The sequence below is a fragment of the Cheilinus undulatus genome, linkage group 12, assembly GCF_018320785.1.
Source record: "Cheilinus undulatus linkage group 12, ASM1832078v1, whole genome shotgun sequence".
NCBI lineage: Eukaryota > Metazoa > Chordata > Actinopteri > Labriformes > Labridae > Cheilinus > Cheilinus undulatus.
The window spans coordinates 26,829,858-26,846,898 of NC_054876.1; the positions used below are offsets into that span (position 1 = coordinate 26,829,858).

The 17,041-nt window shown below is 40.2% G+C and overlaps 1 protein-coding gene across 1 annotated transcript in view; it reads left to right on the forward strand.

The window, feature by feature from the left end:
* Positions 1 to 17,041, forward strand: part of LOC121518911 (gamma-aminobutyric acid receptor subunit beta-2) — a 105,485-nt gene that overhangs the window by 28,824 nt on the left and 59,620 nt on the right. Inside the window, exon 4 of the mRNA XM_041801602.1 lies at positions 14,627 to 14,847. Coding sequence (XP_041657536.1) covers positions 14,627 to 14,847 — 221 coding nt within the window. The remainder of the gene's footprint in view (positions 1 to 14,626; positions 14,848 to 17,041) is intronic.

The window sequence follows — 17,041 nt, forward strand, 5'->3', positions numbered from 1 at the left end:
TACACATGCTCATGGATATCTATACTAATAACAAAGCTAATGTTAGCTTTGTAGGCTATGTAGCTACATTATCTATGTAGCTTGTGTAGCAACGTTTGTTACATTGGCTTATGTGGTTAACGTCATAACTAGTGTAGCTATGTTAACTTTTAGTGAAGCGCTGCTTGCGTATCTACTTCTTAAACAGGTCTACAGCCTACATAATTTACCCCAGGGTTAGTCCTCTTACTTTTTTATCTGTTTAATTTAAGAGGGGATGCTTCTTTGCAATGTAGTATGTGTCTGCCAGACTTTATGATACAGTTGAATATAGAAGAAAAATCTTATTCTGTAAATATGTTGTACTGGAAAATTGCAGCGCTGTCATTCTGATGGAGATAGTGTCTTACATTAATGGTTTGTGAGAGGGATCCAGTCTGCAGCCAGACTATCTTGAGATACTGATATCAAACCAATCCATGTGCGCCCCAAGTTTTCACTTTTCTGAGTATTTTTTTTTTTTAACTAGTAGTTTGATGTAACATCTTGACTGACAGCTCTGCTGGAAAACACACTTCTTTGTAGCATTTCCTACTGGATTTTCAGGGTGAGAAGAGCAAAAAAGGGATAAAAACAAACAATAGTCATTGTACTATCCTCAGTCTATTCTACTGTGGTTGGCACTGATCTGAGGGGACTTTTGACATTTATTAGTCGGTTAAATATGTGCTTTGATTAGTAAAAGGGGAGTGGTGTAAAATCTGTAGTTCCAAAAGCCAGCTCCTTTCTCCTTTCCATGTCGGCTCAAAATTAAGTCACAAGCACTAAATGTCAGCAGCCATCCCAGGGCTAGTTTAGCTTCATTTTTGTCCCAAGAAAGGAATTGGTGATCTGTTGTCACTTGTAATAGTCTCTGGTTTTAACCAAAACTAACAATGTACCAGTAAGTCTAGCTATTAATGCACAGTAAGTGGCTGGACTATTCACTTGACATATGAACTTAACAAATACACAGTGCTGTGAAAAGTGTTTGCCCCCTTTCTGATTCCTGACTTTTTTGCATATTTATCACACTTAAATGTTTCAGATCATCAAACCAATTTTTATATTTCACAAAGAAAACACAAGTAAATAGAAAATGTAGTGTCTGAATGATTATTTAATTTTTTTTTTGGGGGGGGGGGGGGTCCAAACGTATCTGACCCTGTGTGAAAAAGTATCTGTAGAAAATGCAATGAAAAATTCAAAGTACAGTATCTTTGAAGGGTCACAAAGGTTATCACAGTAAGGTCATGCCCCATGTGTAGAAGCTGGTATTCAAAGTGGGCAGCATTGGTTTAAATCCCACCTGTGGCTCCTTTCCAGAATGTCAATGTCATGTTTCCTCCAAATAAAGTCAGGAACCCCTCAAAAAGTGCACACCTTGTGTTTCTAGTGGAAGAGGACATAACTGATACAGTTTCCAAATAACCTCAAATACACATCCATCACTGTTTGTTTTGTTTTGTTTTGTTCTGTTTTGTTTTTTGTAACATTTCCTATATTTTAGGTCATTTGCTGTTAGTTTTACTGATGTGGTATAAATATATAGTTGTTATTTATTCTGGAGCAAATTGGCCAAATGAAACCCCTGCAGCAGTACCTGCATGCTCTCCTGTTGCAGATTTACTCCATGCAGTGCACAAGCTGTTCCAGAAAGAGAGCTGAATCGTAAAGACTGCATACACAGATCTCCAGAGACCAGTATATATGTCACTCAGCTCTGTGGGGATCACCGTGTTTATTATTAGGCATCTTTGGAAAGGCTGTGCCCTCTGCCAGGTGCCTTATACCCTGTCGCTGAAGGCATGAGGACAGGAAATTGAAAGCCACTTGTTGTTGGAGGGCTTTTTGGAGGGACTGAAGTAGGTGGATGACAGAGTGTGGTATGGACATATGGCTGAGCTGTGGAGGGATCACATTTCCTCTCGGCTCGAGGAATTTCAAAAAGGAGGAGGAGGAGAAAGAAAGATGGTCTCAGAGAGGATAGAGGCGGAGAGGGACTGGCTGCTTTACAATTCAGTCCCACGCTTCAAGGTTGGTGCACTATAGAAATAATTCATCGCGATGTATACCTTTTCAGGAGGGTCATTTTTCTCCTAAAATGGAAGAAAAAATCTGAATCACATCAAAACTACATCATTGACATAACTTTTATTAACATTTATGAAATATTTACTCCATCCATTTTTAGAAAACAATCATTTGGTTGACGTAAATGCGAAATGTACCATTGTGAAAATACAAGCGTTTTAGCTGCAGGCATCTATGAATTCTTCACCGGGTCCTTCAGAACCCATCTAGCACCTCAGAGGTTGATCCAACACCTGTCATGTTCTCTCGACGTCTCCCTTGACTCTTGTCAGTTTAGCAGTAATGATCTAAGCTATTCACACTCAGCATGTGTTAATGCTTCCTCCTTTTTTCTCCCATCACATGCACATGCAACAGGAATTCCACTGAGATTGAGTTGAATGTAGGGAGAGGGAATATTCAGAAGAGAGAGAGAGAGTGAGAGAGTGACGGAGGCCATAGGGAGAAGAAGATGGAAGGAGATTTGTGTTAAAGAATAGGGGAAAATCTGAGATGAAAAGAAGAAAAGTAACATAAAAGAAAAGGAGGATAAAGGGGCACATGAGGAGAAGGATAAAAGAGAAGGGGGAGGAAGGTAGCAGAGGGAGGTCACCGCTGGTACTGAAATCAGAGACTGGAAGTGGAAAGCTGTGAGAATAAAAGCAATTTGCATCACTGCTCCGCTGAGCTTTCCTGTGCCTTTCATTTACCCCCCCTCATCTAAAACCCTCCACCATCCACCCCCACCTCCATCCATCCATCCATCCCTTCCAGCAAATTCACCACACCATTCCTCGGCTCTCAAATGGAAAAACCAGCTTCAAGGGTAAAGTGGGAAAAAAAGGTATATATAACCAGTATTCACTATTTAGTCAGCTCCATTCTTCTCAATTCTATTTTCTCTCTCCCTGAAGACAACAAGCCCCCTTTCCCCTCCCTCAGTCCTCATCATCCCATCAGACCTCATCAGCTTTTCTCAGTGTTATATTTCCTGTTTCAAGACTTTCCTCGCATTCTTTTATTGCTGCTGTAGTCTAAGGTTCTGACTCATACTTCTTTCCTCACCTTCAGAGAAATAAGAAGAATTTAAACCTTACAGGTACAGTCTAGCTTCAAGTTGAGGTTGTTTGCAGATGACGTTATATGACAGTGGAATTGTTGGTGGGAGGCAGAAAGTAATTTCTGCCAAAAGAACGCGATCAGACTGACCTCTTTTAGCTGTTTAGTGTTTGAATTGCAATATTTGTTTAAAAATGGAATAATAAGTTTGTGCAAAAAAAGAAAATGTTAGTCATTATTGTGTGCTGTGGGTCACACATAAAAATCTTTGAGTTTTTTGTTTTTGTTTTTGTTTTTTTGTCCTTATAGTCACATAACTTTTTTCAGAATTCAAGTGACATTACTGCAGCAAACATATTGTTAAAGCCAAGGCTGTCCTGAAAAAAGGATGTTTAGAGCTTGACTGTACACTACATGGTTGAAGCTTTTTAAGACAATAAGTCCAGGCAAGACAAAATGCTTCAAGTGGCTAACCAACAAAGGTGTTAAAGGACCACTGCTGGCCTGTTAGCTTAGTACAAGACTCCTCAATACCCCCCTCCCCCCCCCCCACTTGTATTAGGAGGTCTGCAGGACTTGGGCTTTTGTGATGTTGATCACCTACATGCTGGGGTAATTGACAAACATGGGAAATCACTTTATTGTCATTGTAGGGATCATACCCCATGTATGTAAAGAAATTTTGATGATAATTTCAGGGTGCTGATCTACAGCCTTATTATTATATTTGATTTTATCATTAACTTTTCTCCATCCCCATTGATTCCTAACTGGGGTTCCTCACTTTTAACCATCCATCCATCAATGCATCCATCCATCCATCCATCCATCCATCCTCCTCCTTCTGCTAATCTGAGGTCAGGTTGCAGTGGCAGATGCAGCAAAGTAGTTCAACCCAGACATTCCTCTCCCCAGCAATGTTTTCCAGTTCCTCCTGAGGGATTCTGAGGCATCCCCAGGCCAGATATGATATCTAATCCCTCCAGCATGTGCTGGTGCTGCCCCGGGGTCTCCTCCCAGTTGGACATGCCTAAAAGACCTCCTGCAGGAGGCGACCAGGAGGCATCCTGATCAGATACCCGAACTTTAAGGTAGAGCCCAGCCACCCTCCTATAGAATCTCTCTTCGACAGCTTGCATCCCCAATCTTTTTCTTTTGGCCATTACTCAAAGCTAATGACCAAAGGAGAGTGTCTGAACATAGATTGACTGGTAGATCGAAAACTTTGCCTTCCTTCAGCCCCCTCTTTCCCACAACAAGCAGGGCCTCTAGTTGACAAACACTAGAAACTCCTGGCGAAAAAGTAAGCGATTACATATTCATGAATATTTCTAGTTTTTAAAACATATATTAGTTGCATAATTTTGAGTCAAAACCAGTGTTCTTTAGCTTAACCTTGACCACATAGGCAGAAGCATGAAAAAGGCTGACTTTATTTTAAAAAGAGAGTGTATATGATTGGCAAAACACAACAATAAGAAAAAAAAAACAAATGTTTTGGTATATATAGTAGGACGCGACCTGAAAGGCAATATTTCATATTGTTTCTTGCTGTTTGCAGACTCAGTAGAAGCCATGTGGTGTTCAGGTGGGAAATAGATGTGAAGGTTTAGTAGACGAGGCAGCTCTGGGGTTGACGAGGTTGAAGTGGGCAGTGGGAGTGCCCTTTTCTTTTTCCAGATCTTTTGTCTGTGCTCCACAGGTTTATAGCAATGCAGTTAGAGGCAGACAGATTTAAAATAGGGTATGTATGGTTCATTTGTGGAGCAGACAAGTCTTCACCAATGCCAAATTGAGTCTTTAATTTATCACCAATATAAGGGTTACTAGCTGACACTTTTTCAATTACTGAGTCCACCTGGCCTCCTGTTGGTAAATGGTTTTAGACTCAATATCCATGGCGTGAAATGCCAATATGAGATTTACACAGTTAGGCTGCTTTAAGGCTTGAGTTAAATTTACTCTGTAGAAGTTTTGTCTGGAATCTTTGACATTGTCTGAGACATCAGCCCACACAGTGACTCTGGCTATAAAATGCTCCCTCTCTGTTATGAAACTAAAACTTCAAGTTTACAGGAGTTTTTGTTTGTTTTTTGCGACACGTCATTGTGGAGTGTGTAGGATGGGCTTGTCACATATTATAGGTTCGTGCAGACATACAGATGAACATTAGATGAACTTTATTGACTCTTCATTGGGTGACATTCATGAACATAAATGGTCATAAGTTTACTTCTTGAGTATCAGCTCCCACTTTCAGTGTTTTTGTCCTGGCCATGTCTGCTTTGTAGTTCACCAATCAGCACCAGCTTTTTATCCATTATCTTTAATAAGTGGCTTTTTCCTGAATAACTGCACTAAACCTTGAAGTTCTATCAGCCATCATTTAAGACAGTTTGTGTACCAGATTCAGCAGCAGAGAGGACCTGAGCTGAACCCAAAATTGGAACAACTGTTAAAGGTCCAGAGCCAGATCTTCATCACTCTTCTTTTTTACAGTTTAGCCATGCAGCGTGCTTTACTTTTGGTGTATGCATTTTTGTTCAATATCACAGAATTGCTACCCCAAACATTGCTTTAACTTTGCCAACCCACTCTCATAATGAGAGTCTAATGTCCTGCTGTAAAATGATGCTGAGTAGGCATGAATATCAATTCTGTATTTTTCACAACCTGAAAATCAATAATGTTCTACTTAATGATACAGCTATCAAGACAGATAGGTTCTTTGATGTAATGTCATTTTATATCACCAATTTAAAATACCAGTATGTTACTTTGGTTCCTGCAAGGGGAACATAAGCTAAAAGCAGATCAGCTTTGTGTACAAATTAAACCAAAATGCAGAAGCTTAAACTTTCGCCTGGGAGAAAAAAAAAAACTCCGGCTTTTCTGCAAATAACATGCAATAATATCACTGGCTTTAGCAGCTGCAGCACAATTTTCCATCATCTGCTCACATCAGTACTGAAAAGTGCCCCCACACTTTGGAGCAAGTCCCACCAATTTAAAATCTTAATTCCGGGTCATTCTGTGAATTTGTCATATATTTAGAAAATGTCATACCATCTCCAAATGTCACTAAAAAGAACAGAAAAGAAAAACATTTTGATGAGAAACTTTAATGAATACAACTGTGAAGATGAGGAAAGGGTTTGTATTTTTCAGAATATAAAATAGAAACAGGGACATTAGTTGTTTGTTGGTTCGGAATCAAAGTTAGTTGCACACAGTCCCACCATGAAGTTCTTTCTACAGTCTCTGGTCTGAATGGAGGGAAAATAACAGTCACAAATTTAGGGATGCACAGATACCCAGCCCAGTACAAGTTATCAGTGCCGACACCATGTACTCGTACCTGTATTCATAAAACATAGCATATACTGTACTCAGTAGTGATTTTAGCCACTCAGTTGAGTAAGTAGTTGAAGTTGGAGCCATGTCTGCAGTTTGGTGATACATGAACATAAATGAGGATGACAGTAGTAGAAGAGAATAAAAAATATGCACTGATAAATTGTCAAGAGGTGAGATGAAGAACATGAAGAAAAGCACTCGGAGAGCGCAGACCTCTGATCTCCCAATAGTGCAGAATCCTTTAAAAACTTCCTGGATCCGTCCCCATGTGCCCCCCACCACAGCATTCGTCGATTACCCCCCGTTGCGGTGGGAACACGGTGAGGCAAAGCATTGGCTTCGCTATGGGTGGATTGTCATGGAGGAAGCGTTGCCTGCCGGTGCCAACAGATGCACTGACAGTCTCATCCATGGTCTCATTGGATGACTGAAATCATGGCAGAGGGTGAATATTCCTCTATTCCTTCCAGCATTGTGAGTATTCTCGCTACAATTCGCTGGCTTTCTCTCTGTTACACTCCAACTCGTCTCCTCGACCGAGTGTGCGTCTTTCAAACTCTTTAAACTCCAAAACTTTGAATAGAAACACACTCAAAATGTTGCTGGGTTTGAAGTTACTTATGTACGCCATCTCCTGGTATAAAGTGGTAACAGCGCAGACCATAGCCATTAGCTTCATCTCCCAATAGTACAAAATCCTTTAAAAAATTCCTGGATCCAGACGGTGATCCAGATACCTCCCAAAATCTAATCAGTTCTTCCTTATGCCATGTCTGACATTTCCTGAAAATTTAATCAAAATCCGTCCACAACTTTTTGGGTTATGTTGCTAACAAACAAACAAACAAAACCACCAGATCACAAAACCTACTTGGTGGAGGTAATAATTTCAAGAACAGTTTGGCGTTATTAAGTACTCAGTATTGCTAAGTACTCCAATGTAAGTACAAGTACTGTCAGGACAAAGGGGGTTTTGGGACACAATTGCAGATAGGGGGTTTCTCAAAGTTATCCTCAAAGGATAACCACTAAGGATCACAAGTGATCAGTTGGGAGATGGGAATAAAATAAACAATAAACCAAAAGCTCCCGCTCACAAATAACTAAGAACTAAACCACCACTGCTATGCAGCTGACTATTAACTCAAACTTCTAGGGAGACTGAGAAACTCTTAATAAGTAAAACTCAAAGGCCACGAGGCTTATGTCAGAAGAGGAACAAAAATTATTGACTAAGGATACTCAACCCTGATTCTTTCTTTTTTTTGTCAAACTACTTCAAGACGACATTTTTCCTAATCAGTGCTGCCATGGTGCATAGATGCTAATGTCAGCACTGATTACTTGAGCACCTGACTAGTCGTACCCACCACTTGTTCTTATATGGTCTGAAGTTTGTCATCAAAAGTCATAAAACAAATATCCGACGATAGCATAAAGTCATCAAAATAGGGGAAAGAATACCCTACAACAGGAGTCATCAGCTCAATTAAGTCTGTACTGAAGGTTTTCATTGTTTTTATTAAACTCTGACGTAAAATTATCTTGTCAAAATCATTTTAATTTCCAGCTCAGATGTTTGACAGCTTTTAGAACAAAGAGTAGCTTCATGGAACAATTGAAAGTTTGATAGATCTTTGAGAAAAGTGTTTTCATATAAAAACAATCCAAATATGGAAGCATTAACATGACAGGAAGTGTTCTGCAAAACTGGATATTAGAGCTAATGGACTCTCACGCTCTGTAGTGTGGGGATGTAATGATGATCACTCTGTTTGGTCCTCTTCTTCACAGCCTGGCAGAAAAGCATTTCCTGCTCTTAATATACATTAACATCGCTCTTCTTGTATCCTTCTCTGCCTCTTTTCCTTCCTCTCTTTATCCCACTCTCCCTCACACAGTTTATGTACTGATGCTCATTATGTCTGCTGTTATGACAGCCTCCCTTGCACACAGCCGTTGCAGTTATTCTGGTGATTTACAACCTCCTCCTCCTCCCACAGAGAGAGAAACAGAGAGGCACACTATAGCTGTCTAGGAGGAGAGCTTAATGTTCACAGTAAACTAGCCACAGTGGCACCTCCACACAGTCCGTCCCACAAAGAAAACCACAAGCAGATAGGGCTGCGATAACAGGCTCTTAGGGATGACAATGGGAACAGTCACTCAGTTCATAAGTACATCGCATGTCACGCAGCACCCCTCTTACTCCACCGTCGCGGTCGGTTTTCTTCACAGCTACTTAAGAGTACTTCAGATTCATAAAGTGCTGCAGAGGATTGTGCATATGCTGGAGAGACTGATGGTTTTATAAAAGGATGCTCATTATGAGTGCTAACTGTGATACAATAGATCAGGACTCTTGTTATCCAATCCCTGCTGTCACAGTTTGTGAAGAATATTTAACATATTCACCACAGTACCAAACAAAAGTCACAGCTTCATTGTTTACTTCTTTAAAGCATGTGTCTATGCAGACCCACATGGACAAAACTATGCAAATGCTACTTATTTGGCATCCCAACACATTTGTGCTCATTGTGTGCTTGATCAGGGGCTTCAAACATGAAAATGGAGGTACCACACTAACATCAGTTAGACACATGCAGAGATCTGTTTTCAAGTTTGCAGTGACACATACCAACACCTAGTTGAATTTGAAAACAAAGCAGTCAGTTTAGCAATTTGAGGTTGGCATCATCTGCCTTGATTTTCTGAAAATAAAACGGCCCTTTCACTTTCTATGGATTTCAGATATGCTTTAACACGTGAGCAACAGGTTGCAAAACTGTCGCACTTAGGTGATATAGAGGCAGAAAATAATTCTTGAGTATCTTAAAGCTGTGCACTTAAATCATCAGGTTCACAGGCTGATACAGGAGTGGCAAGGGGTGGCCTAGAGTATTGGTTCTTAACCTGGGGTCCGGGGGGGGGGCGCCAAAGACCAGATGCATTCTCTCAGACACCTGAAGAGGTTGTCAACACAACTCCTATTTACTCGTTTCTCGTTGGATCTGTGAGTGGCATTTAAAGTTACAGAGTTGTTATCATGTTTTGCAAGGCCGGAGAGGAAGTCCTTTAAGCCCTGGAATTTCATGGCTCAGAAAAGGCCATATTAATTAACAACCTTGTACTGAAGATGTATAAATGTGGTGTAAGTATAATAATGCTCAACTATTGATCATTTTTACAGAAAAGTATTAAAGTTTACTTTTAGCTTTCAAGTTCAGATATTGTGGAACCAGTTTAATCATGTATAATTGTTCACACACAGTTGAACAATAGCTAACCTGGACCTTGTGAGATACTGATAGCAACAATTACACTGGGCTCAATACTGGGGCCTGGCACTGCTTCTGACAAAAAAACTAAGGTAAAAACCTTTATGAATTATTTTCTCAAGTCAATGAAAGCCAGTTTCCACCATAAAAAATGGTTTAAAAAACTACATTATATGACTTTGACTGTTTCGTCATTATGACCTACCATGTCACTCATACATTTTTAAAGACAGGTTACTTTTAGTTCTTGTAACACACATACTACTTTGGAGGCTTATTTCTGCAGCCAAAGCCTGCTGAGAAGAGAGAGAGCGGGAGCGTTCAGATGAACAAGAATAGCATGGAGGTGTGGATCCTCCTGCTCCTCTTTCAGGCAGGAGTAGCAAGAGCAGGTCTTTGACTATCCTTCCTGACACCTTTGTATGCCAGTATTTTTCAGTATCTCAAAACTGTGCTGCTGACATGTTCGCTTATCTGTGTGTGTTACATTAATGTTTGTGTTGCTGTGCATATGGCATGAAACAGCAGTGATGTCACATACAATCTTTCCAGTGATCAGGGAAGCTATTCTACCTCTGTGTGTCTAAAAAAAAATCATTGGCATGTTAAAGTCTGGAAATATGACTTTATTGTGACTATTATGAATATAAGCAGAGGTTAAATCAGTGTGGGGCATCACACTTCATCCACATGAATGGAGATGGTGCCGAGTCATTACCATGTCGAGGATGAATATTGCTTTTTTTTGGCAGAAATGCAGAGGGAGAGGGTCAGAGCAGGATTATGACAGCTCTCCAAAGCAGGGCTCATGTTGGATCTCGCATGGAGATGCAGAAGAATTGTAATTACTTTGTAATGTTTATTTTTTTGTACTTAGGGCAGAGGATGGGTGTTATTAATGCGCCATCATAATAATAAAGCTTTATAAAGTGTCGATATTGGTGGATAAAATGATAAAAATGAAGAGTCACAGGAAGTTTTATAAACTATAAATATGTGTGAGAGGCCAGATTGACTTATTGATGGCTGAAATGCAAAACCTCTTATCTGAAAAATGCACGTTTTTGAGGAAAAAATAAAAAAAAACATTTGCTGTTTTCTTGCAGGATGCTTATTGTTCAGGATACCCTATACATAATACACTGTTTTGGACTATATTACAATATTATGTGTTAACAATACTATGAGCAGAAGATTTCGGATAGGAGGTTTTGTGCTTTGGCCATTGATATGGCCTGCATTGTCCTTTTTACATCATATCATGTCACTCACCTGTGGCCAGTAAACCCATATTTACAGCCTCTTATATGTGAAAGGAAATATTATGTTTGTTAAAGGAGAATCAGTGTGTTTGAGGAGACTCATAGCCACATGTGCTGTTGTGCACAGCATTGAAGAGAGAGTGGAGCGTGAGCTGTTACATAACCACCAAGCAGGGATTGAAGTGTGGGGAAGGCAGCACGTGCAGCCAGTGATCCTTTGGTGCTAAAATAAAGCCAGCCAGATATCAGACCCCTACAGTTGTTTGCTGGGTTCTTTTTCCTTCATGTGAGGGAAATAGTACAGATTTGCTCTGCCATTTTTATGTTTTCATTTAGCAACCTACTGCCTCATTTATGTGGCAACATCTCATTAAAGAAGACATTCCCCCTGTAAATGCTTTTCTTCAAATGAACCCAAACGCACAGGTTTTTATTGTAAAAGCAATCAAAATGGAAGTTTTGTCAACCCTATGTAACGTTTTACCCTGGATTAACTCAGATCGCTCTATTCCAAGTCCAATTACAGAGCTGAGCGCTAGAATTGCCATTGTTTATTGCTTTAGAAAAACTCAACTTTTAAACCCATAGTTGTCAGCACCCCAAGCCAAATAAGGTACAAACAGCAATATGACAAAACCTATTAAAGTCAAACAAGTTCTTCACTGAGAGCTGCTCCTGTTTCCCTGACTCTATCCAGTCAATATCCAAGCCTCAAGTTCCCAAGGTGCAATAGGATGTCAGATTTATAACCGTCGGGCATTTTCAAAAATGCATGTTCAGCCTCTTTGCAAGGAAGCGGATGTGCCAGTCATGACACAAAAAAGTTCCCTACGACAGCAACTTATTTAACTTAGTTTCTTGTGGATGATTGGTAGGCGTCTTACTTCAGTGAGCTGCATGAGCATCTGACTGCTGGCTTGACTGTTTTATCCTGTCCTAAATTGAGCATCAGGGAGTTTTACTGCAAGTAATCAAACTTGCTTGAAATGTTTATGAAATATTAACCTACAGGATGTGTTGCAGGTCGTGGTGTGTTCTGTCATGCCAGCTAAAAAATTTTTCCTTGTGCATACAGTTCAACCCTGAGTATAAGAACTGATGGCCTGGATGATTTGTATGAGGATTTGAACACTAGTATGTTAAAGAACCTGCTAAGTTATCCTTTATTTTGATTTGTTTTCATATCTAACAGATGTGGTGTCTTTGTTAAATAATTCAGAGCGACCTTTCATTATTTCACCATACTAAAGCACAACAACAAGAGAACCTTTAATTTAACAGTGAAAACTTCAAGCAATAAGTGTTACCTCCTGATTGAGACAGCGGGGGGGGGCTTTGGTTCCCAATTCACGTGTAGAATCCTGTGAAAGTCTCACCCAGCCTTTGTAGACAAATGAAATGAAATGATCTGGCCTACAGATGATTTCCTGTTGTGTCACCAGTTTTCAGCCTTGAAAGCTGTACTGGTACTACAGGAACTATATAAAGTATTCAGATCCTTAATGTCAAAGTGAAAACAGATTTCTACAAAGTAATGTTAATTCAGTAAAAGTATGTAGGATAAATTAAATGACTGTATAATATTTATTCCCTTTAAAGTGACTGACCTAATTCAACAGAGGTCCTAGCAATTGGTACAGGGTTAGTCTCACATTTAGTGAATTAGGGATCACCCGAGTGCAGTAAATGCATATCAAATGGTTGCAGTATAAAGACACCTATGTCTGGAAGGTCCAGCCAGTGGTTAATCAGCATTCCTGGCAACCATTACACCATGAAGACAAAAGAATACTCCAAGCAACTCAGAGAAATAGTAATTGGAAAGAGTAAGTCAGGATATGGATACAAAAAAGTATCCAAGACACTGAACATACCCTGGAGTTCAGTTAAATCCATCATCAAGAAATGGAGGGAATATATTAGGTGTGTAAATCTGCCTGGATTCCTGACAAACTGAGATGCTATGTGTGGCAGACACCAAACACTGTACATCACCACAAACACACCATCCCCACTGTTAGGCATGATGGTGGAAGCATCATGCTGTGAGGATGCTTCTTGGCAGTCAGCCCTGGAAGGCTTGCAATGGTAGAGGGTAAAATGAATGCGGCAAAATATAGGAAAATTCTGAAGGACAATCTCATTCCATCCACAAGAGAACTACAACAGGGGAGAAGATTTATTTTCCAGCAAGACAGTGAACCAAAGCATACAGCGAAAGCTTCACAGAAATGGTTTAAAGACAACAAGATGAATGTCTTAGAGTGGCTGAGTCAAAACCCAGACTTTAATCCAAAAGAGAATTTGTGGTTGGACTTGAAGAGCACACCTGATCCCAACCTGACAGAGCTTGAGCAGTTCTGCAAGGAAGAGTTGAGTAAAATGACAGTGTTCAGATGTGCATACCCTTAATGCGACTTATCCACAAGAACTCAGTGCTGTGATTGCAACAGAAACATGAACAGACAGACAGGTAGTCAGACAAACAAACAGCCCATCCGACATTCAAACAGTTTCAAACTTTTCTTTACAAGATATCTAGAGGTTCTAAGGAAATGTAACCAGCCTGTCCTCAGGAATACTGCTGCAATAAGAGGTTTGTTTGCCATCTATCCTGTGCATAAAGGGTGGCAGTTCTAAACTTATCAAAAAGCTGTTTACACTGCCCATGTAGACAGTGAAAGATGTGCATATTATGTCCATTACACTTTGATGTCTGAGCCTTCTATGTAAATTAGACAAATACCGTCCCTTCAAAGACTCCTTGCTGTCTGTGCATGACTTGATGTGATGCGAGAGGATGGTTTACTGTCCTGGTTCTTGGACGAGAAACAGAAGAAAATGGGTGAATATGTTATTCGAGTAATACATATCGAGGCCCATTTCACAAACAAGGCTTAATCCCAGAAAGACAGCGACTGTCAAAGCAAATAGAGCATGTAGGAGATATTCTGTAAAACAGATTTTTGAGGTTGCTTGGAGGTTATTTTCATTTGTCGGAAACATGTCATCTCTCTTGCTCTCTATCTTCTCTTCTCCATGCGTTTGTGCGTGCGTCACAAAAACACACAAGCATGCACAATAAGTCAATTGAGCAAGCCACACATCCACACAAATACACATTTTTTATCATGTATTAGCAGACTCCAAACTTAGACACACAACCATCTGCCTCTTCTCCCCTTTCTGACTCAAACACACACACTTTTCACACTTTCTCTTTCAACCTCATGTTTCTATAAAAAGAGAGATATTCCCCGTTGCGTTGTACAGAGAGTTTTTTGGCCTGTAGTGCTACTGTTCCATTTGCTTTTAAGTGAGCTTCATCCAATATTGAAGCCTAGTCTGGTCTAATCTGAGAGCATGCAGTGAAAATGTATAACAGAGCAGCTGTGTAAAATGGTTGCTTTTGGGGTAACCCTCTCTCCATCTCTACTCTCTTTTGTCCCTCTCCCTTTCTCCCTTTTTCTCCTCTTTGTCTGTCTACTTCCTCTCTGATGTCCTGGCTCTTTCCCTCCCTCCCTCCCTCCCTTATCCCGCTCTGTCCTTCTTTGCTCCCTCTCTGTGCACTTACAGGACTACACATTGACGATGTACTTCCAGCAAGCCTGGCGAGACAAGCGGCTGTCCTACTCTGAGATCCCGCTCAACCTGACCTTAGATAACCGGGTGGCTGATCAGCTCTGGGTCCCAGACACCTACTTCCTCAATGACAAGAAATCATTCGTCCACGGTGTCACTGTGAAAAACAGAATGATCCGACTGCACCCAGATGGTACTGTTCTGTATGGTCTAAGGTGAGATTTTAATCTCTTTCTAAGGACACTCTTGACAGTATAACAAGATCAATGTTTCTGATATTTGGGTTTATACAAAAGTTGGAGCAAATAATCTTTGACACGACACACTCCTTGAGTGCTGATATTGAGTACAACATTGGAAGAACTTGTGACCGTTTTATCAGGTGTTCTGAATCGTTGCCCTTTAACATTACTGGTACAAATACTAAGGAAGCAACTATTACAGCAACTACATGCAAAGTGGCTGGTCTGATCAATGTGAACCTACACAAAACTTTAAAAATCAAGGGTGCTTTCACATTAGACATGATTTTTTCAAACTGTGCTGCTGCATGATTGCCCCCTGACTTGCTTTCACATTAGTAACATCGTTCTGTGCCTGAGCCCACTTGTGTGTGTGATTCTTTTGATGTGGTGGTATGCACATGGCTGGCTTGCAAACCCACCAAGAAGAAGAGAGAAGAAGAAGCTTCCATGCCACCCACTCTGGTCATGACCTGAGAATAGATTGTTTATGTGTTACAAGTTTATTCACTGGCACAATGTATGTTAGTAAAACCATTTTTTAGGAGCCAGCAATACCTCTCTTTGTAGTTATGCATCTATGTGCAGCTCAGAGAATGAAATAGGTCTGCACCGTGCATATACAATGGTTTTTGAGGTGACAGGAGACGTTTGTTACCTTTCTGGTCATCTTTAACGTCAGTCATTACAGACAATTGGTTGACTTTATTCGGACTGTTTATCAAGAAAATATGTGAACAATCTGCCATGCTGAGGAAGTTTTGCACTGACGTCATATAGCCAACGCATCTTTGTGTTCCATATTGGGGTGCATGTGAATTAACATCTCATTCAAACTGGGCCAGAATCCACTTCACTGGCTGCTGAGACCGCCTGCTGCATTCAGACTGAACAAAATGGAACCAGACTTTGGGCAAAAGTGTACTGGTTAGCTATTTGTGTTAACAAGCAATTGAATAGGTATACCTAATAAAGTGGTCAGTGAGTGTTTATTGATACATCAATTGGTTGATTAATTATCCAGTCAGATTGATAGAAAGTCAAAATGTGGATCTATCATCAATGCTTCAAGCTATGCTTTTATTTTGAAATTTCCCCAGCTCACCTGTTGACAGCTTCCTCCAGTTGCTGAAAGCTTCCACACTTCTCTCAGCTGGGTGGACAAATGTGAGTCAGAGACTACACCAGAGCAGGCCTCATGCCTTAATTTGCCAACTACGTCTGCATCTTTATCCATATAAAACTTCTGTATGAGATCATTCACGGATGAAAATACCACTTTTATCTTGTTCTAACTGAAGTAGCACAAGTGTTGTCTGATACAGACGCTTATGGACAAATAAAGAGGGAAAAGTCCTCTCCTGCATGTCTCCATTGATACTCTGATTTTAGTCTCTGTCCCATATTAGATTTATAATAAAGAGTATAAGCTGTCTGAACTTCATGAGGTTTAAGCAGGACAGCTGCTCTCTTTATACTCACTCCCACCCTCTTACCCTCTTGTTATGAGGCTGCTCATTACAAGAGCGTCCTTTGAAATAAAAATTTGCTCTAGTCTAACCTCTCCATTCATCAAAATCAAGATTGCAATAAATAAAAAATAATAAAGATACATTACTACTGCCATCCCCAAATGGCGGCCCGCGGACCACTTTCAGCCCACCAGCAGGTGTCATCTGGCCCGCAAGACATTTGGGAAAAAGATTTTTTTAGATATATTCATTTTTAATATTTACCCTTTTAGGTGTTTCAAATACAAATTGTCACTTACCATGCTCTTTCTATAATTATAGCAAGAAAAGGTTGTACTACTATGCAATAAATGAGTAAGTTATGGTACTTTGAGCTCTCTTTAGAGCAAGGAGGAGCATCGTAAAAAGATGCACAGCAGACTGCTTCATCACCTCAACTCTGCAAAGACACACACTCTCCCTGCGTAATTGTCCGTCGGCCCCAAACACAGACATATCTTGCTTTGGTGATTCAGTTCAATGTCAGCCTGATTTAATCCCTCATTATAAAGAATCTATTATGCCAAACTAATATCAACTACATTTATTTACATACAATTTAATTTTACGTCAACGAGACGTTCAATTATGGTCTTGATCACTTACGTTTAAACGGGACATTGTTTATAAATCCTACTTTGACTCCAGGTCTCATC